At 40.5% G+C, this 21,105-nt stretch overlaps 2 protein-coding genes and 2 long non-coding RNA genes across 5 annotated transcripts in view; 2 read left to right on the top strand and 2 right to left on the bottom strand.

The window, feature by feature from the left end:
- Positions 1–8,718: 8,718 nt before the first annotated feature.
- Positions 8,719–14,174, bottom strand: LOC124223150 (nuclear exosome regulator NRDE2). Its single transcript, XM_046634882.2, has 9 exons — positions 14,053–14,174; positions 12,548–13,218; positions 12,095–12,461; positions 11,770–11,916; positions 11,082–11,350; positions 10,155–11,024; positions 9,932–10,078; positions 9,332–9,501; positions 8,719–9,241 (listed from the first exon to the last, which is right to left on the bottom strand). Exons 1-9 carry the CDS (start codon positions 14,126–14,128, stop codon positions 8,989–8,991), a joined length of 2,970 nt encoding a protein of 989 aa, XP_046490838.1. The 5' UTR covers positions 14,129–14,174; the 3' UTR covers positions 8,719–8,988.
- A 972-nt stretch (positions 14,175–15,146) lies between these two features.
- Fib (rRNA 2'-O-methyltransferase fibrillarin) lies at positions 15,147–18,438 on the top strand. 2 transcript variants are annotated; one of them, XM_046634174.2, is made up of 5 exons: positions 15,147–15,302; positions 15,593–15,960; positions 16,432–16,605; positions 17,429–17,674; positions 17,785–18,438. In XM_046634174.2, the coding sequence occupies exons 1-5, from the start codon at positions 15,290–15,292 to the stop codon at positions 17,953–17,955; spliced, it is 972 nt and encodes a 323-aa protein (XP_046490130.1). In that variant the 5' UTR covers positions 15,147–15,289; the 3' UTR covers positions 17,956–18,438. The 2 variants fall into 2 exon arrangements, with proteins under 2 accessions (XP_046490130.1, XP_046490131.1); XM_046634175.2 differs by having other exon boundaries at positions 15,153–15,293.
- Positions 16,512–21,024, bottom strand: LOC138191216 (uncharacterized). The gene is made up of 4 exons (XR_011177572.1): positions 20,882–21,024; positions 20,065–20,774; positions 17,305–19,495; positions 16,512–16,641 (listed from the first exon to the last, which is right to left on the bottom strand). It is a non-coding gene; the product is annotated as an uncharacterized lncRNA (long non-coding RNA).
- The window catches only part of LOC138191217 (uncharacterized), a 3,824-nt gene continuing 3,122 nt past the window's right edge, over positions 20,404–21,105 (top strand). Inside the window, exon 1 of the long non-coding RNA XR_011177573.1 lies at positions 20,404–21,054. This is a non-coding gene — a long non-coding RNA (uncharacterized lncRNA). The remainder of the gene's footprint in view (positions 21,055–21,105) is intronic.

Raw genomic sequence — 21,105 nt, 5'->3', positions numbered from 1 at the left:
AACAGGAGAGAAACGGCGAAGGAAAATGCACCTGCTGAAGAATGTCGAAAACTCAGGTTCTCGTTTTCTGGCTGTAACTTTTCATACAATAATCGCAGCGTTTTGGGACTGCGCCCAATCGATTTCTCTCGCAAAATTACGTCGGAATAGTGCCACAATGAATTTATTCCAGCAGGCCTGAAAATCGCGAAAATTTTCGCAAGAAATGCAAAGGGGTTAGCCTTACTTTTTCTTCATTTTTCGACCAAAAATTTTGCGTCTCCGATTCGATTTGCATGACGTTTTTCTGACCAATTGGACCCTCCGGAACTCAGAAAACGCAGCGAAGAGAGCGTGGGATCAACAGGAGAGAAACGGCGAAGGAAAAAGCACCTGCTGAAAATTGTCGAAAACTCAGGTTCTCGTTTTCTGGCTGTAACTTTTCATACAATAATACGCAGCGTATTGGGACTGCGCCCAATCGATTTCTCTCGCGAAATTACGTCGGAATAGTGCCACAATGAATTTATTCCAGCAGGCCTGAGAATCGCGAAAATTTTCGCAAAAAATGCAAAGGGGTTAGCCTTACTTTTTTTTCATTTTTCGACCAAAAATTTTGGGTCTCCGATTCGATTTGCATGACGTTTTTCTGACTAATTGGACCCTCCGGAACTCAGAAAACGCAGCGAAGAGAGCGTGGGATCAACAGGAGAGAAACGGCGAAGGAAAATGCACCTGCTGAAGAATGTCGAAAACTCAGGTTCTCGTTTTCTGGCTGTAACTTTTCATACAATAATCGCAGCGTTTTGGGACTGCGCCCAATCGATTTCTCTCGCAAAATTACGTCGGAATAGTGCCACAATGAATTTATTCCAGCAGGCCTGAAAATCGCGAAAATTTTCGCAAGAAATGCAAAGGGGTTAGCCTTACTTTTTCTTCATTTTTCGACCAAAAATTTTGCGTCTCCGATTCGATTTGCATGACGTTTTTCTGACTAATTGGACCCTCCGGAACTCAGAAAACGCAGCGAAGAGAGCGTGGGATCAACAGGAGAGAAACGGCGAAGGAAAATGCACCTGCTGAAAAATGTCGAAAACTCAGGTTCTCGTTTTCTGGCTGTAACTTTTCATACAATAATCGCAGCGTTTTGGGACTGCGCCCAATCGATTTCTCTCGCAAAATTACGTCGGAATCGTGCCACAATGAATTTATTCCAGCACTTTTGAAAATCGCGAAAATTTTCGCAAAAAATGCAAAGGGGTTAGCCTTACTTTTTCTTCATTTTTCGACCAAAAATTTTGGGTCTCCGATTCGATTTGCATGACGTTTTTCTGACCAATTGGACCCTCCGGAACTCAGAAAACGCAGCGAAGAGAGCGTGGGATCAACAGGAGAGAAACGGCGAAGGAAAAAGCACCTGCTGAAAATTGTCGAAAACTCAGGTTCTCGTTTTCTGGCTGTAACTTTTCATACAATAATACGCAGCGTATTGGGACTGCGCCCAATCGATTTCTCTCGCGAAATTACGTCGGAATAGTGCCACAATGAATTCATTCCAGCAGGCCTGAAAATCGCGAAAATTTTCGCAAAAAATGCAAAGGGGTTAGCCTTACTTTTTCTTCATTTTTCGACCAAAAATTTTGGGTCTCCGATTCGATTTGCATGACGTTTTTCTGACTAATTGGACCCTCCGGAACTCAGAATACGCAGCGAAGAGAGCGTGGGATCAACAGGAGAGAAACGGCGAAGGAAAATGCACCTGCTGAAGAATGTCGAAAACTCAGGTTCTCGTTTTCTGGCTGTAACTTTTCATACAATAATCGCAGCGTTTTGGGACTGCGCCCAATCGATTTCTCTCGCAAAATTACGTCGGAATAGTGCCACAATGAATTTATTCCAGCAGGCCTGAGAATCGCGAAAATTTTCGCAAAAAATGCAAAGGGGTTAGCCTTACTTTTTCTTCATTTTTCGACCAAAAATTTTGGGTCTCCGATTCGATTTGCATGACGTTTTTCTGACTAATTGGACCCTCCGGAACTCAGAAAACGCAGCGAAGAGAGCGTGGGATCAACAGGAGAGAAACGGCGAAGGAAAATGCACCTGCTGAAGAATGTCGAAAACTCAGGTTCTCGTTTTCTGGCTGTAACTTTTCATACAATAATCGCAGCGTTTTGGGACTGCGCCCAATCGATTTCTCTCGCAAAATTACGTCGGAATAGTGCCACAATGAATTTATTCCAGCAGGCCTGAAAATCGCGAAAATTTTCGCAAGAAATGCAAAGGGGTTAGCCTTACTTTTTCTTCATTTTTCGACCAAAAATTTTGCGTCTCCGATTCGATTTGCATGACCTAATTCTGACTAATTGGACCCTCTGGAACTCAGAAAACGCAGCGAAAAGAGCGTGGGATCAACAGGAGAGAAATGGCGAAGGAAAAAGCACCTGCTGAAAAATGTCGAAAACACAGGTTCTCGTTTTCTGGCTGTAACTTTTTATACAATAATCGCAGCGTATTGGGACTGCGCCCAATCGATTTCTCTCGCAAAATTACGTCGGAATAGTGCCACAATGAATTTATTCCAGCACTTTTGCAAATCGCGAAAATTTTCGCAAAAAATGCAAAGGGGTTAGCCTTACTTTTTTTTCATTTTTCGACCAAAAATTTAGGGTTTTTGATTCGATTTGCATGACCTAATTCTGACTAATTGGACCCTCCGGAACTCAGAAAACGCAGCGAAAAGAGCGTGGGATCAACAGGAGAGAAACGGCGAAGGAAAATGCACCTGCTGAAGAATGTCGAAAACTCAGGTTCTCGTTTTCTGGCTGTAACTTTTCATACAATAATCGCAGCGTTTTGGGACCGCGCCCAAACGATTTTTCTCGCGAAATTACGTCGGAATAGTGCCACAATGAATTTATTCCAGCAGGCCTGAAAATCGCGAAAATTTTCGCAAAAAATGCAAAGGGGTTAGCCTTACTTTTTCTTCATTTTTCGACCAAAAATTTTGGGTCTCAGATTCGATTTGCATGACGTTTTTCTGACTAATTGGACCCTCCGGAACTCAAAAAACGCAGCAAAGAGAGCGTGGGATCAACAGGAGAGAAACGGCGAAGGAAAAAGCACCTGCTGAAAGTTGTCGAAAACTCAGGTTCTCGTTTTCTGGCTGTAACTTTTCATACAATAATACGCAGCGTATTGGGACTGCGCCCAATCGATTTCTCTCGCAAAATTACGTCGGAATAGTGCCACAATGAATTTATTCCAGCACTTTTGCAAATCGCGAAAATTTTCGCAAAAAATGCAAAGGGGTTAGCCTTACTTTTTCTTCATTTTTCGACCAAAAATTTTGGGTCTCCGATTCGATTTGCATGACGTTTTTCTGACTAATTGGACCCTCCGGAACTCAGAAAACGCAGCGAAGAGAGCGTGGGATCAACAGGAGAGAAACGGCGAAGGAAAATGCACCTGCTGAAGAATGTCGAAAACTCAGGTTCTCGTTTTCTGGCTGTAACTTTTCATACAATAATCGCAGCGTTTTGGGACTGCGCCCAATCGATTTCTCTCGCAAAATTACGTCGGAATAGTGCCACAATGAATTTATTCCAGCAGGCCTGAAAATCGCGAAAATTTTCGCAAGAAATGCAAAGGGGTTAGCCTTACTTTTTCTTCATTTTTCGACCAAAAATTTTGCGTCTCCGATTCGATTTGCATGACGTTTTTCTGACCAATTGGACCCTCCGGAACTCAGAAAACGCAGCGAAGAGAGCGTGGGATCAACAGGAGAGAAACGGCGAAGGAAAAAGCACCTGCTGAAAATTGTCGAAAACTCAGGTTCTCGTTTTCTGGCTGTAACTTTTCATACAATAATACGCAGCGTATTGGGACTGCGCCCAATCGATTTCTCTCGCGAAATTACGTCGGAATAGTGCCACAATGAATTTATTCCAGCAGGCCTGAGAATCGCGAAAATTTTCGCAAAAAATGCAAAGGGGTTAGCCTTACTTTTTTTTCATTTTTCGACCAAAAATTTTGGGTCTCCGATTCGATTTGCATGACGTTTTTCTGACTAATTGGACCCTCCGGAACTCAGAAAACGCAGCGAAGAGAGCGTGGGATCAACAGGAGAGAAACGGCGAAGGAAAATGCACCTGCTGAAGAATGTCGAAAACTCAGGTTCTCGTTTTCTGGCTGTAACTTTTCATACAATAATCGCAGCGTTTTGGGACTGCGCCCAATCGATTTCTCTCGCAAAATTACGTCGGAATAGTGCCACAATGAATTTATTCCAGCAGGCCTGAAAATCGCGAAAATTTTCGCAAGAAATGCAAAGGGGTTAGCCTTACTTTTTCTTCATTTTTCGACCAAAAATTTTGCGTCTCCGATTCGATTTGCATGACGTTTTTCTGACTAATTGGACCCTCCGGAACTCAGAAAACGCAGCGAAGAGAGCGTGGGATCAACAGGAGAGAAACGGCGAAGGAAAATGCACCTGCTGAAAAATGTCGAAAACTCAGGTTCTCGTTTTCTGGCTGTAACTTTTCATACAATAATCGCAGCGTTTTGGGACTGCGCCCAATCGATTTCTCTCGCAAAATTACGTCGGAATCGTGCCACAATGAATTTATTCCAGCACTTTTGAAAATCGCGAAAATTTTCGCAAAAAATGCAAAGGGGTTAGCCTTACTTTTTCTTCATTTTTCGACCAAAAATTTTGGGTCTCCGATTCGATTTGCATGACGTTTTTCTGACCAATTGGACCCTCCGGAACTCAGAAAACGCAGCGAAGAGAGCGTGGGATCAACAGGAGAGAAACGGCGAAGGAAAAAGCACCTGCTGAAAATTGTCGAAAACTCAGGTTCTCGTTTTCTGGCTGTAACTTTTCATACAATAATACGCAGCGTATTGGGACTGCGCCCAATCGATTTCTCTCGCGAAATTACGTCGGAATAGTGCCACAATGAATTCATTCCAGCAGGCCTGAAAATCGCGAAAATTTTCGCAAAAAATGCAAAGGGGTTAGCCTTACTTTTTCTTCATTTTTCGACCAAAAATTTTGGGTCTCCGATTCGATTTGCATGACGTTTTTCTGACTAATTGGACCCTCCGGAACTCAGAATACGCAGCGAAGAGAGCGTGGGATCAACAGGAGAGAAACGGCGAAGGAAAATGCACCTGCTGAAGAATGTCGAAAACTCAGGTTCTCGTTTTCTGGCTGTAACTTTTCATACAATAATCGCAGCGTTTTGGGACTGCGCCCAATCGATTTCTCTCGCAAAATTACGTCGGAATAGTGCCACAATGAATTTATTCCAGCAGGCCTGAGAATCGCGAAAATTTTCGCAAAAAATGCAAAGGGGTTAGCCTTACTTTTTCTTCATTTTTCGACCAAAAATTTTGGGTCTCCGATTCGATTTGCATGACGTTTTTCTGACTAATTGGACCCTCCGGAACTCAGAAAACGCAGCGAAGAGAGCGTGGGATCAACAGGAGAGAAACGGCGAAGGAAAATGCACCTGCTGAAGAATGTCGAAAACTCAGGTTCTCGTTTTCTGGCTGTAACTTTTCATACAATAATCGCAGCGTTTTGGGACTGCGCCCAATCGATTTCTCTCGCAAAATTACGTCGGAATAGTGCCACAATGAATTTATTCCAGCAGGCCTGAAAATCGCGAAAATTTTCGCAAGAAATGCAAAGGGGTTAGCCTTACTTTTTCTTCATTTTTCGACCAAAAATTTTGCGTCTCCGATTCGATTTGCATGACCTAATTCTGACTAATTGGACCCTCTGGAACTCAGAAAACGCAGCGAAAAGAGCGTGGGATCAACAGGAGAGAAATGGCGAAGGAAAAAGCACCTGCTGAAAAATGTCGAAAACACAGGTTCTCGTTTTCTGGCTGTAACTTTTTATACAATAATCGCAGCGTATTGGGACTGCGCCCAATCGATTTCTCTCGCAAAATTACGTCGGAATAGTGCCACAATGAATTTATTCCAGCACTTTTGCAAATCGCGAAAATTTTCGCAAAAAATGCAAAGGGGTTAGCCTTACTTTTTTTTCATTTTTCGACCAAAAATTTAGGGTTTTTGATTCGATTTGCATGACCTAATTCTGACTAATTGGACCCTCCGGAACTCAGAAAACGCAGCGAAAAGAGCGTGGGATCAACAGGAGAGAAACGGCGAAGGAAAATGCACCTGCTGAAGAATGTCGAAAACTCAGGTTCTCGTTTTCTGGCTGTAACTTTTCATACAATAATCGCAGCGTTTTGGGACCGCGCCCAAACGATTTTTCTCGCGAAATTACGTCGGAATAGTGCCACAATGAATTTATTCCAGCAGGCCTGAAAATCGCGAAAATTTTCGCAAAAAATGCAAAGGGGTTAGCCTTACTTTTTCTTCATTTTTCGACCAAAAATTTTGGGTCTCAGATTCGATTTGCATGACGTTTTTCTGACTAATTGGACCCTCCGGAACTCAAAAAACGCAGCAAAGAGAGCGTGGGATCAACAGGAGAGAAATGGCGAAGGAAAATGCACCTGCTGAAAAATGTCGAAAACACAGGTTCTCGTTTTCGGGCTGTAACTTTTCATACAATAATCGCAGCGTATTGGGACTGCGCCCAATCGATTTCTCTCGCAAAATTACGTCGGAATAGTGCCACAATGAATTTATTCCAGCACTTTTGCAAATCGCGAAAATTTTCGCAAAAAATGCAAAGGGGTTAGCCTTACTTTTTCTTCATTTTTCGACCAAAAATTTTGGGTCTCCGATTCGATTTGCATGACGTTTTTCTGACTAATTGGACCCTCCGGAACTCAGAAAACGCAGCGAAGAGAGCGTGGGATCAACAGGAGAGAAACGGCGAAGGAAAATGCACCTGCTGAAGAATGTCGAAAACTCAGGTTCTCGTTTTCTGGCTGTAACTTTTCATACAATAATCGCAGCGTTTTGGGACTGCGCCCAATCGATTTCTCTCGCAAAATTACGTCGGAATAGTGCCACAATGAATTTATTCCAGCACTTTTGAAAATCGCGAAAATTTTCGCAAAAAATGCAAAGGGGTTAGCCTTACTTTTTCTTCATTTTTCGACCAAAAATTTTGGGTCTCCGATTCGATTTGCATGACGTTTTTCTGACTAATTGGACCCTCCGGAACTCAGAAAACGCAGCGAAGAGAGCGTGGGATCAACAGGAGAGAAACGGCGAAGGAAAAAGCACCTGCTGAAAATTGTCGAAAACTCAGGTTCTCGTTTTCTGGCTGTAACTTTTCATACAATAATACGCAGCGTATTGGGACTGCGCCCAATCGATTTCTCTCGCAAAATTACGTCGGAATAGTGCCACAATGAATTTATTCCAGCACTTTTGCAAATCGTGAAAATTTTCGCAAAAAATGCAGAGGGGTTACTTTTTCTTCATTTTTCGACCAAAAATTTTGGGTCTCCGATTCGATTTGCATGACCTTCTTCTGACTAATTGGACCCTCCGGAACTCAGAAAACGCAGCGAAAAGAGCGCCGGATCAACAGGAGAGAAATGGCGAAGGAAAAAGCACCTGCTGAAAATTGTCGAAAACACAGGTTCTCGTTTTCTGGCTGTAACTTTTCATACAATAATCGCAGCGTATTGGGACTGCGCCCAATTGATTTCTATCGCGAAATTACGTCGGAATAGTGCCACAATGAATTTATTCCAGCACTTTTGGAAATCGCGAAAATTTTCGCAAAAAATGCAAAGGGGTTAGCCTTACTTTTTTTTCATTTTTCGACCAAAAATTTTGGGTCTCCGATTCGATTTGCATGACCCTATTCTGACTGATTGGACCCTCCGGAACTCAGAAAACGCAGCGAAAAGAGCGTGGGATCAACAGGAGAGAAATGGCGAAGGAAAAAGCACCTGCTGAAAATTGTCGAAAACTCAGGTTCTCGTTTTCTGGCTGTAACTTTTTATACAATAATCGCAGCGTATTGGGACTGCGCCCAATCGATTTCTCTCGCAAAATTACGTCGGAATAGTGCCACAGTGAATTTATTCCAGCACTCCTGAAAATCGCGAAAATTTCCCCAAAAATGGAAAGGGGTTAGCCTTACTTTTTCTTAATTTGTCGACCGAAAATTTTTGCTCTCAGATTTGATTTGTATGACCCTTTACTGACTAACGGGACCCCCAGGAACTCAGAAAACGCAGCGAAAAGAGCGTGGGACCAGCAGCAGAAATATAAAGGAATATTCTCGTTTCTTGACTGTAACTTTAGATCCGTTGCTGGTAGCGTATCGGGACTGCGCTTAATCGATTTCTTTCGCAAAAGTACATAAATCAGTTCGAGCATTTTCCAAAGTAGCGAAAATTTACAGCAAGAAATCGAAGTAGCCAACTTCATTTTTCTGGGCATCAAATTTTCAGTGCCCCGATCGTAACCGATTTGCTCAACCCTTTTAAGACTACTTAGACTGTGAGAAACACATAAAGCACATAAAAAAATTCAGCTTCGCTCGCTAATCAATAGAGCGACCTATGATAGAAACTCACACGCAGAATGAAACCAATCAATGCAAATTCAAGCTAACGGAGTCGTATTTTAATCGTATTTTACCGTGGACCTACCAACTCGATGGAATAAATTTGAAGTCCGACAGCTTGAATAAAGTTTTCCTGACATCAATGTTGGTGCAATTCTCGCAAAACGACTATAAGATGGTACAGTTAATCATATTGTTTTTATTCTAAGTTTTACAGCCAATCAGATGAATTGATTATTGTCTTATTGTCAGTACAAAACGTTTTCACAAATAGCTAGACCATACGATCCACGATTAATATATACCTACGACGAAGTTAGAATTCCAATACCTTGCAATACATGGTTATAAGCTCTTTCATCCTTCAAGCACACATATTTCATCATTACAAATTTAATAAATATAAATATATTTATAATGGATATCTTTACATACGTACATACATATATTACATAGTTCGTAGGGGAACAATAATAAATGGAAAACCAGGTTTAGCCACGCAGAATGTCCAACTCCTCGGGAGTAACGTGCATTCTTAGCTCTTTTTCGCGAATCAAGTCTTGAATTTCGGTAAGAAGTTGGGGTGCTACTTGAGCAGCATCAGTATAAATGCCTCTGGCCCATGGACACTCAGCTACACTCTCGTGATACACTTCCTCGCCTCTGCCCTCGCACAGATTACGTTCACGCAAGAATAGCATGTAAAGTCTCCATATTAACGGGCATCTCTGCGAGCCTGGATCTCTGTGAATTGATAGAATTTTACGAATTACGTTGAGTATAATAACAGAAATCGAATTCCAGAGTAAAAGAACAAGAACAACGAACACCCACTTGGCTAGTCTACGATGAATCGACAAGAGCTTGTTAGTCGCAGCGACTGCAGCATCTTGAAGCCCTAGGCTCTCTAGACGCTCGATCCGAATGTGAATAGCAAGACATGAAGCCATTGCCTGAAAGGATCCAGTTCGATGATGGCTCACCTTCCAGCAAGGTGATTCGCTCTGTGAATAAAGCATTGAAATAAAAGTTTAGCAGATTGCGTTACAAATATAGTATGGTTTCTTTCATGCTCAAATATGTCACTGCATAAATACGACGTATATACCGAACAGTGTTAGTAAAAAAACGAATCGAACTTGTTTCTACTTCTTTGTGCCGTTAGAATATCTACTAAACTATCTTAATGTCATTCAAGCGATAGTAGATTTTTCATCATAATTTAATTTAAGTCAAAATTCTATTTCACTCGTATTTTTCACATAAATTGTACATCACTCTAAATGTAATCCCATCGCGTTTATTTTCTTGTAAACATGTAGAAATCAGTTTGCCGTGTTTTCCTCACTCGTACAAAGTATATCATGACAATGAATGAATTAATCATGTTCTCAGAGAAGTTTCTGCAATCAATATTTGACAGTAATCACTCACTTCGATTTCCATTCCTACAGAAAGTAAGTAGCAGTTCATGGGGTACAAATCCAAAGCTTGATCAAGTGTTTCCTTCGAAATTCCGTGCAACTTCGAACGTTTGGAATCCAAATGCCAAAGTGCAACCGTACTTTCATATAAGCATTCCTGAAAACAAACATTTACGTTGACCTCACTATTTTAGTCGCACCAGCGTTAAATAGCAATAAATCGTTGTACTCACCTGCAAATATTTATTTTCTTTTGAATGTTTCAAACATTTTTCCAATACACCAATTGGCTCCGAGATGGTCGAATTTTTCACATAGAGAAAGTACGCGTAACAAGTGATCAAGTCGCATTCGAAGTTTGGGAGAAAATACGTTTTTTCAATCAAATCAGACACAGGTTGCCGTAGAAATTCATCGACGCTAGTCTCCAAGAATTCCTCCGCTTGTTCTAAACGATTTTCATCTGGTCCGGAGACCATTCGAGCAACAGCTGTAAGTATGCGGCCTCTGTGATTTTCCTGATAAGTTTTGGGGTCGAGAAGAGTTTCGAAAAGAGCTCTGAATACGCTGCACAACACAGTCTTCTCCTGTCGAGTAGAGAGGTTTGCAAGAAAATTAGTTTGCATTCCAATAGTGGTTTCCAAAATGTTAACGCAGCTGTCAAAGCGGCCAATTTCTTTTTCAATTAGTGCGTATTCCCGGTAAAAGTGAAGATTGTTTCTGTTCCCATCTCGTTTGAGAAAATCTTTCACCATACTCTTGAGCTTCTTCTTTCTGTGATCATCTTTATCATTCTTATTAAGCGAAGCTAACAATCTCTCGAATCGCAACCACCAAACATAAATACTTGTACGCTCGTACTGCGTTGCTGAGAAACTTTCTGCAATCGCCCAGAACGTGTCTCTGACAAAATCCAGATACGGTTCTTGCGCAGGATGATATTTCAGGTATTGCGGTCCCGATGTTAACTGATCCTCAAGTATTCTCTCCATTACTTTCTTCTTCTCTTCAGATCCAGCCAAGATTCCAACAAAAGGATGAACCAACGGCAGCAACATTTCGATCGAATCAGCATCCCATTCTATCTGTGTTAACCCTAAATCCTGAAAATTTATTCTAGATGATTATTCGTCAACCATTTAAGAGGCAGCGCAACTTACATGGGCAATAAAATCCTGCATTGGAAGCAAAGGCACTTTCAGTGAAAGTATAGAGTAAACGGCAAGTTTCAGGCTGGAGTCACGTGACATTATTGGCTGTACAAAATCAGTCACATCTTCCGGTAGTACAAAGCGCCGCGAATCTCCAAGTACTTCTAATTGGTCGCTGCTTACGCTAATCCAGTGACAACTCTCTCGGAGAGACTCTACCCTCAACCATAATTGGTTCAATGGAAGTCTCGATGTTAATATTACCTCTTCCATTCCAACTGGAAATTAATAATTTGCAGTTAGGAGAGTTATCGGCTTGGGTAGAACTGTGTCTGTATCATCTAATTTTCAGACAAAATTGGTTCTATATTATTTACGGTAGAAACTGTTCAACTTCCAGAATTACAAATAAAGATCAATAATGATTCTAGATTTGAAATCGCACGCATATCTGAGCATTTATAAGCAGCTCTAGGAATGGATGAAAACGTATACTCTCTTATCTTTTTGCAGTTTTCTTATCACTCACTTGCACTTCACAGTCTTCCATTTTCTGGTAGTTCATTAGTTCCTACCGCCGATACAATGCAATCCTCACACCTGGATTTTTTATTTTATTTTCTCTTTTTTTGCTTCTCTCATGCGCGGTAAAAACTGCTACCGAAAGATATTTGCTGATAGATAATTATTGACTTACTTAATTTTCGCTCGTCAATAAACCCTCGGAATCTAAAGTTGTCCTTACTCAAATTCAAATTCAGAGTTAAATTGAGTCTCAACGTTTCCCACATCTGTTCCCAAAGTCCTGCCTGCCTCAGAAACGTCAGGCAGCGATACAGCATTTCTAATTAACATTGAAAATTGTATATCCAATAAGCAAAAATGATTCATGTTGCAAAATATTAGGAATGGAATTAGCAACCGATTAATAGACGAATATAAAAATTGAATCGACATTATAGATGCACCGATTGTCTCCTGTTGGATGTCGCATTATGCAACATTATTATTTCATGTCTCACCAAGGATCTGTTGATCGTATAATCGTGGACTGGTCCTAAGCCGTTGGCGTAGACTCGAAAGGCATCTAGAGTACAAGTCCAAGACTTTAGGAACTGTGCAAATGGCTACAGAAGCTTGAGTGGCCATAATTAAAGCACGCCACAGTACAATGTTCCCCGAATCCTTATTGACGAGGGCCTCGACTTCACTTGAAAATTGATCAGCAGGTAACAACTGAGCAGTGAGGCTTAACTTGAGCTTCAAGAGTTCTGTAGAACTTGGATTTTTCTCAAAAGCTTTATTCGCTATCGCCAGTTTACGCTGGCAAGTTATCGTGTTCCTAACATCCGTGATCCCGCGATCCTTTTGGAATCGGGAAATTACATCCTAAAATGAGAAATTAATTATAATTTGGAATTAATCGTATCGCCCAGAGATCTCAAGACCGGATATAAATTTTCAACATCGAATACCTGGAAGTTGATGTATTTCATCCACAATTCAACATCGTCAGGGTTTTCTGCCAACCCTTCGTTAAATTCTTTTGTTTTTTTCGTCTGCTCTTCTTCCATGTTAACACCCCAGTTAAAATCCTCCATCTCATTTTGCAGCTGCTTGCTTTCATCGCTAGTTTGGCTCCTCTTAATTCTAGTATCTTGTTTCTCACCTTTGCGCACAGAATCTATATTGACGGCGTGATACCTTCGCGGTGTTTGTTTTAGCAATTTCTTAAATGGTCTAAACCCAAGATGAGCAGAGTACAAAGTATAGCTGGGTCTGTCTGAGCCACCAAGCGTAGATACCGTTAAATTTCTCTTGTCTCGTGCCGTGTCCTCAAAATACACATTCTCAAGTATCTTTGCGTACTTCTCCTTCTGCCTGTGACTACTTCTGTCGCGAGTTTTTTTCTTTCGCTTCTTGTGCTTCCTCTCGCGTCTCGATGTGGAACTTCTGTTATAATCGCTGCTGATACTCCCATCCAAATCTATAGGTATTACCTCTGATTTTGGTGAAGGTGCGCTGTCGTTAAATATTATTTTCACTGACTCATCAGAAGATGAATCTGACCAAAGATCGATCACGGGAGTTTGAACCACAGGTGCCACAAAGCTGGAATTTTCCAGCCACAAATTCGATACTTCATCTGCAAATTCAAAATCAAATAGCTTCTGAATGGATTTTCACCAATCTCGTGGCAAAAAGTAATACTCAAGAAAAGAATTAATCAACCCAAGCTGAATAGGTAGAGAAAGCCGTATTTTTTTCAGATATAATGTCCCGACTTTTTGCATGTTCGATAGAAACAGAATTTATTTTGCTCTCGTACCATTTTGTTGTAAGAATAATAAGGAAGTTTCATCTATAACATCAATTACAAGGCAGCCAGCATTTTTAAATCAACGATGTGAATTTTGTCGGTAAAGCAACGTGCTTAGTTTAGTGCAAGACTCTTCAACTCTCTCAAATTCAGGAATATTCCCTTCGAATCTAGTTTGAAATACTTTCAATATTTTGAGCCAAAAAAATATTTATCCTTTAAAAAATTTTGAGTTGGCTGAACCTCTCGAATTCTAACATTAATTTCATGGAGTTTTAGGATTAGATCCATGTTAGGTAATAAATGTGTTACGAGTTGCATCAAAACAACAATAGGAAATAAAACTCAATGATCATAAAATTTTCAAACCTATTTGACTTTTAAAGTTGATGTAAAAAGCTGACTTATCCTTTTTACCATGCCAAGATTGCCGAAAAAAATACTACCAAAGAATTGCCGAAAAGATGCTACCACAATTCTTGGGCTTCTGGCATACAACAAACCATTGTTTAAGATCAAGTTTAATCAAATAATCGTTTACAACATTCATGCTAGGGAGAGTGGTTCGCGGTCATGTTTTGTTGTGATAGGTTATGTTAGGTTAGATAAGATCGTTCGCACAATCTAGGTATGACACAGGATAAATTGAGAAATATTTACCTGAACTTTTCTGAGCCTCATCCAAGGACTTTGCCTCGTTATTGGAATTACTCGAATACGCTGGAAATAACGACATTCTAAACCAAAGCGTACCACACAAAATTATTTGACAACTGCGGTAATTGCCGCCATATTATTTTAGAAACAACACCTGCAGCCCGCGTTGATTATGTGCTTTACAAAATGCCTAAAATAAGGCGCGTCCGTACTGCTTTTTAAACAATTTTCAAACCTTTGAGGACCGTTGACTGAAGATTTATCAAGACTGCTAGCCTCATGGACTTTAGCGTAAGAATAAGAACTTACAATAAGCGGTACTGACGGGCAGGGAAGAAAATCGCAGTATTCTGCTACATTGATTCGATTTTACATTGGAATCCTATAAGACCAGTCGGTAAATGTAAGGTAGAAGAATTACTTCTTAAACCTTTATCCGAGACCCGGCAAACCTAGATTTAAATATCTTAAACCACCTCCTCTATTTTTCACATTTTGCCGCCACTAGTTATTACTTTTCACCCATTACTAATAAGTCGCATATAAATGTGACTGTTTAAAATAATTCTCAGTGAGTCGTGCCAAACTTGTGATGCGTAAAATCTTCCGCAGTTTTCATAAAGAATTTACCATCACTCACAACCGTTACTTACGTAGATTAGAAAGAATAATTGAACAGAAGGAATAAGATTCAGGTTACAGAAATATGAGACCATGTGATTCAATTTGTGATGACCAATCTGACCTGATATTGTTTGTTTTTGAAACAGATCGTTGGTTAAAGATTGTTTACGACGGTTACCCTAATGAAGTATTGTGTGTCTCATTAAGTTGCGTGTTAAACGGCTCCGCCGATAAAGAAGCTCCTGGACCGCTAACACGGCATCTTAGGTCCCCAGACTTATTTACCAGTAGAGTCCTGGTCACGTAAATTTGCTCAAGGGTAGCCAATCTTTTAATTCTTTCGTCATCCGTTCACACTCATCAATGAACAGGTTTTCTATCCACTACTTTCGAAATCCGGAAACCACGCATGAAGTTGTTCGATCTTTGACGCTTCCGAGCCTCGATAGTCGTTATTCGAAAATCGATATTCGAGAGTCGATAGGGGAGAACCCGGTTTCCGCGCCAGCAAACGTTTTGGTTCACGTGTACGGCGTGTGCCTAAAATAACCCAAAGTACACGCAATACCGAGCACAGTAAGGATCGTGCTTTTGATTCTACATACTGTAAAACAATATGGGTAAGCCAGGTAAGCGATAGCCCCATCATCCATTTTTTCACATTCAAGTTTTCCTCTAAACGCACATAATTACGAAGATGCGAAGCACCTCGTCTCGCGGCATCTCGCACGCGTCCTGGGGGTATCCTTTAACCGCGTTGGAAAACACGTTAATTTTCCACAACTGATGTTGTGACATTTTTTTCATCACTTTACTTCCGTCCCCCTCCCACTTCAATCAGTTATTTATCAGCAAAGTTCCTGAGAACAAAAGTGATCAAGAACTCTTAAACCTTTTCTAAGCTTTCACGTACTTCCAGGATTTTCTCCAGGCGGTGGAGGCGGTGGAGGTGGCGGATTCCGGGGTGGCCGAGGAGGCGGTGGTTTTCGAGGGGGACGAGGAGGTGGCGGAGGACGAGGAGGCTTCGGTGATCGAGGAGGTGGTCGAGGCAGAGGTGGCGGAGGTTTTGGTGGTCGAGGAGGTGGCGGAACCCCGAGAGGACGAGGGGGTGGTCGGGGAGGTGGCCGAGGCCGCGGGGGTGGTGGCTTCAAGGGCGGGAAAACTGTGGTGATTGAGCCACATCGTCACGAAGGAGTCTTCATAGCCAGAGGAAAAGAAGACGCATTAGTCACATTGAACCTTATTCCAGGTTCGGAGGTTTACGGTGAAAAAAGAATTAGTGTTGAGGTGAGAACTGTTTTAGAACCTCAGTAAAATGCAATACAATACGTACAAATATTATATCGTTGATCTGAATTTGTCCAGATTTAAATTCAAATGTGTACATCTGATGTGGTTTTTTTTTCGTAACTGCACAGCAAAGAAAAATTGGAAAACTCTTGCAGAAGTTTTTAGATGTATAATAGAATGCATACATTAGAGCCAGATAAGTTGATAGTTGCTTACTTGGTGTCGAAGTTATGCAAGAAAAAATATTGCACAAATTATTAATATCTGTAGGATACCAAATTCCTATTGAAAATGGTTGGTGCAGATAATCGAGTTTCTATCTTCCAATTTTAAGCGGTGTTCTTGTAAACTGTTTAGATTAATTCGATGAACCTTGAGTAAAACTTTTCTACTTTTGAATTATGTTTCGTATCTCAGTATTCGGTTTTAAATAGATGAAGAATCATGAAAAAGTATGCTTGATTTCAGGCTGACAATTCAGAAAAAGTTGAATACAGAGTGTGGAATCCGTTCAGATCCAAATTGGCTGCTGCAATTCTTGGAGGAGTTGATCAAATTCACATGCCACCAGGCAGCAAGGTTTTGTACCTAGGAGCTGCATCTGGAACGACGGTGTCACATGTGGCAGATGTCGTTGGACCGGTAAATAATGAATCGAAAATAATTTTAATCTGTGACCTGCAACACGCATACATTAGAGCCAAGTTTGTTCATATTCACTTACTTGGTGTCGAAGTCATGCAATAGAAATATAAACTTGCCTATCTGATATTCTATAAAGTATAATACTTCTATTGAACAACAGGCAAGTGTACAATAGTCTTTGAATGAGCTTTCATTAGGATTTGGTATATTGAAAATTATGTCTATCAAGCTTGAATTACATATTGTTTATTACAATAAATTAATAGTATTGTCATTGGCAATAGCGTCAATTTTCGTTATTCATTTTGCTCATGTTTTGTGATTTACTTGAGACAGTATTCTTGGATAGTTGATCCGCTTTGCCATGTATGAAGTTTTTCTTCCAACAAAATGGCAATATTTGAAGTTGAAGATTGATTTTTGGTCTAAAATTTACTATCTTGTTTTGTAATTATCAAAGAAAAGTGACAACTTGAAAAAATAGGATCATGGAAAAGAAAACAAATTATCTAAGAATACTGTCTCCAAATTTGGAGTAAATTGGTTAAGCAGTTGTTGAGATATGAATACTGTAAAACATCTCAACGAGCAAAACTATTGACACTATTGACAACAACAATGCTTTCTAATAATTCCTTCTAATTAGAAAAAAAAAATTAATTTAGCACTATCTACATACTTTTAAATGAAACAAACCTCATTCGAATTAAATAATTAGTTGTTGAGATATTAATTCTCAAAATTCACGTACTCTCTTAGCTGCTTGCTCCGATAACATACTTCCCTGATTTATTAACAATGTTTACTGTTTTGCATTTAGGAAGGACTCGTGTATGCTGTAGAATTCTCGCACAGATCAGGTAGAGATCTGATAAACGTGGCAAAGAAACGGACCAACATCATTCCAATAATCGAGGATGCTCGGCACCCGCACAAATACAGAATGTTAGTTGGTATGGTGGATACAATCTTCGCAGACGTTGCGCAACCTGATCAGGCGCGAATTGTTGCTCTCAATGCTCAATATTTCCTCAAAAATGGTGGCCACTTCGTTATCTCCATCAAGGTAAAATAAACAAAATAAAATAAATAACCAGTATGACATATAATATGTATTACATATTTGATCCTCCAATTGCTGACAGTTTAATAATCATATTCTTGTCCTCACATCAGGCAAGCTGCATCGATTCCACAGCGCAACCAGAGGCAGTATTCGCAGCAGAAGTGAAGAAATTAGTTGCAGACAAACTAAAACCGCAAGAACAAATCACACTAGAACCCTACGAAAGAGATCACGCTGTAGTAGTCGGAGTGTTTAGACCACCGGCCAAGAAGGCTGCGTAATAGAGTATAAATGTGGCTTAAATCACGTCAAACTATAACCGAAACTATGTTTCTTCTTCATAAGCTAGTGATACGGTTGACCGCTGCCTTGGGATCCAAAAGACTGTAACGATTTTGAATCAGCCAAGAGCAACCCAATCACTGGATCCATATTCACGTTCTAATTACGAACAGCAACCATACTGCAAATTCTGTAACAAATATTACCAGCTGTCTCGTAGTTTTCATCGGTACAAATCGTCGGCGAAGAGTCGTATCTGTTTATTGATGTTAAGCGCTTGTGAATTCCGTAACAGGTTTGTTAAACTTGCTAATCGACGTAAAGATGTGCATTTAAGTATACAAGCAAGTGTGCTCTTGCACGCTCGCATCGCTACAGACGATTTTTCTGGCCGTAAAGAGACCTCAATTTCAATACTTTCAAGCTGTAAATAATGGTCGTTTATGTTTGCATCTAATAAAGCTTGAAAACTTGCAAACCTGTATGTATTATTTCATTCTCGAATGCGTGATGAAAATTAGTTTGAAAATATAGAACCGATATTCATGAAGAGAAGAATTTTATATTATAATATACTAGTTTTTATACAAAAAACAAAAATATTAATGAATCGCGTCAACTTAACGACATGTTTGTAGAATGTGTAAACTATTATGAATTTAATAAATCCGAAATCGAAAAATTAATAGTCACATTTTCTATTTGGAAGACGACTGCAAAGTAAACTATTCTACTGTCTAAAAATCAAGTTCCCTGAATATATTTAGAACAAAGCACTAGAGATCAGACTAAAACGAAAAAACAACGAAGCAGTAATTAACAAATAATAAACGGAAACAGCATTTAGCAATTACGATATGCAATGAGGCAAAATTACTTGTAGGAAATTTTCAGGTATAACCGTGATGTACGGAAATGCGCTGTGATTATTTTTTGCCATGTATACGCACGAAATTTTCGCTACGCTAATATTTAATCCGAGAAGTAAATAAAAATGCTTTCGATAATTGACTCAACGAAAATATTATGTCTGATCTGACTGAACCACCAAAACGCGATTTGTTCACTTTTATCAACAATAAAATATCAGGTATCTACTATTAATATTGTGACAAATAATGTTGTGCTCGAATTCATTGGTACAGAGCAACTAAACTTATCACAAGTGAATGATCACAGAAACTATGGCCACTAAAAAAAAGCCGCCGATTCGGGTGGCGAATAATACTCAAAAGCGAATGACTCAGGGAGCGGATGATCAGATACACTCGAGTACGCGTAAATCTCTAAACGAGGTTCCAGAAAACAGTTCAATCCCTTGTAAAGATAAAAATATTACCGATTACAATGACCTGAGTAGCCAGGATGATCAAGCAAACACCGCAAGTACCTTGAACAGTCTTAGAGCCGAAATTGACAGCGAGTTAAATACAGCGTATTTGAGCGCTGGTACTTTTCGGGGTAAAGACGTCTCTTCAAACAAGATGGGTGTGGGTAATGGAACGATGTGCTTCTGTGCTCCACAATCGAGCGGATCGCCTGGGTAAATTGATAGAATAAAGCATCAAGTTGAATGTAACGTCTATTTCTGTGCAGGCAAAAAAAGGCGGACGAAATGATTGACTATACAATGAAAAATTTAAACGAAGCTGGAAAGGCGCTGACAAATTTGGGAGAGAATTTTGAACAAGATTTAAAATTGATGTTCATGGATATAATGGGGAGAGTTCAACACTGGGTAAGCGTTGTCGAAAATCGTATCTGTGCTGCTAGCGCCGATCTCGAATTACTTAGAAAAGATTCTATCGCTGGAGTGTCCGACCTAACAGAAAAGGAGCTCGAACTTGTCGTATTGCGAAAAAAGTTAGCAGAAGCGGAGGCATCACTTGCCGCACAAGAGAAGGAACTCGAAGTAACTGGGAAAGCGCCAGCGAATCCAGTAATAATCTTATGAAAAATAAGATCTTAATAAATCCATTGTGAAAAACGCACTCCTTGTCGCCACAGGTGGCGGAGCAAGAAAAAACTACCACAACAGCGCAATCAGATCCTGGGAATGATAACTCAATGGTTGATGGAAATATTTTGGAAACCAGAACTCCCATTACCTTAGTCGATACAGCATCCCAATTTGTCGAGGATGGAGAAAAAGAAAAAGCTGATAGAGAAGCTGAGGTATAACGACGAGCGATATTGAGAGCATGACTAACTGTTGCTTTTCTAGCTGGAAGAAGAGTTGGCTCAACTTCGCGAGGAAAACGAACGGCTCCTTGAAGAACGGATGGAGTATGAGAACAGCGTCCAGTGCGCACTGCTTAGAGGAGTCTCGTCGCTGAACATTGAAGGATTCAAGGTGTTGCGGTGTCCGCCAATCCCATGTTGCACCCCTTGTGCACATATCCCACCATGTTCTATTTCTCAGTTAGTTGAATCAGTGGACTCGATCAGTAACTGGTCCATGCCTCATCAATTGTCTTTGGTGTTTTAGAGAGCCAACTGTTGTTTCCTGCCATCCGAGAAATCCTGCCAAAAGGCTTGATGCCGTCCCACAGCCAGCCCAAAGAGGTTCAAAGACTGTGCCAAGAACCAAAAAAACTGATAAGACTAGAATCAGAAATGGTCCGGGGACAAACATCTGCTCCCAGCAACACTCTGAGCATTTACTAAACTGCAACGGAGACGACAAGAGGTCTTGCAAAAATGGCGTGATTCTTTTGCTGCATCATGGTGACGCTGCGAATTTATGCCAACCCTGCATGAAGCCTCAGCCTGAGACTTATGGTGCAATAGATTGGAGAACTGATTGCAGTAGCATGATCTTGAGAACAAAGCAATAATCGATTATTTTTCTCATTACGCAGCAAAACTTGTAGCAGTTCTGTCAGAATTGATAATAATCATTGCGCAATATTCTTTGATACTTACATTTATAATACTCGTGTATGTGTTGACAGGGTCTACGAGTAACAGGGATAACGTGTGTGTCGGTGGAAAATGTAGGAAACTAGCCGCTGGCCAGAGGGACAGAGTTTCAAGTCCCAGAAGATCTTCTGGGTCGCGTCCAGAATCACGCGATATCTACTTTCGAAGCAGAGATGGTAGTTATACCTATATATCTGCTAAACATAAAGACGCGTATAAAGACTTCG

The sequence above is a fragment of the Neodiprion pinetum genome, chromosome 7 (genome assembly GCF_021155775.2).
Source record: "Neodiprion pinetum isolate iyNeoPine1 chromosome 7, iyNeoPine1.2, whole genome shotgun sequence".
In the NCBI taxonomy this organism is placed as follows: domain Eukaryota; kingdom Metazoa; phylum Arthropoda; class Insecta; order Hymenoptera; family Diprionidae; genus Neodiprion; species Neodiprion pinetum.
This window is presented reverse-complemented; position numbering and strand designations above follow the sequence as displayed.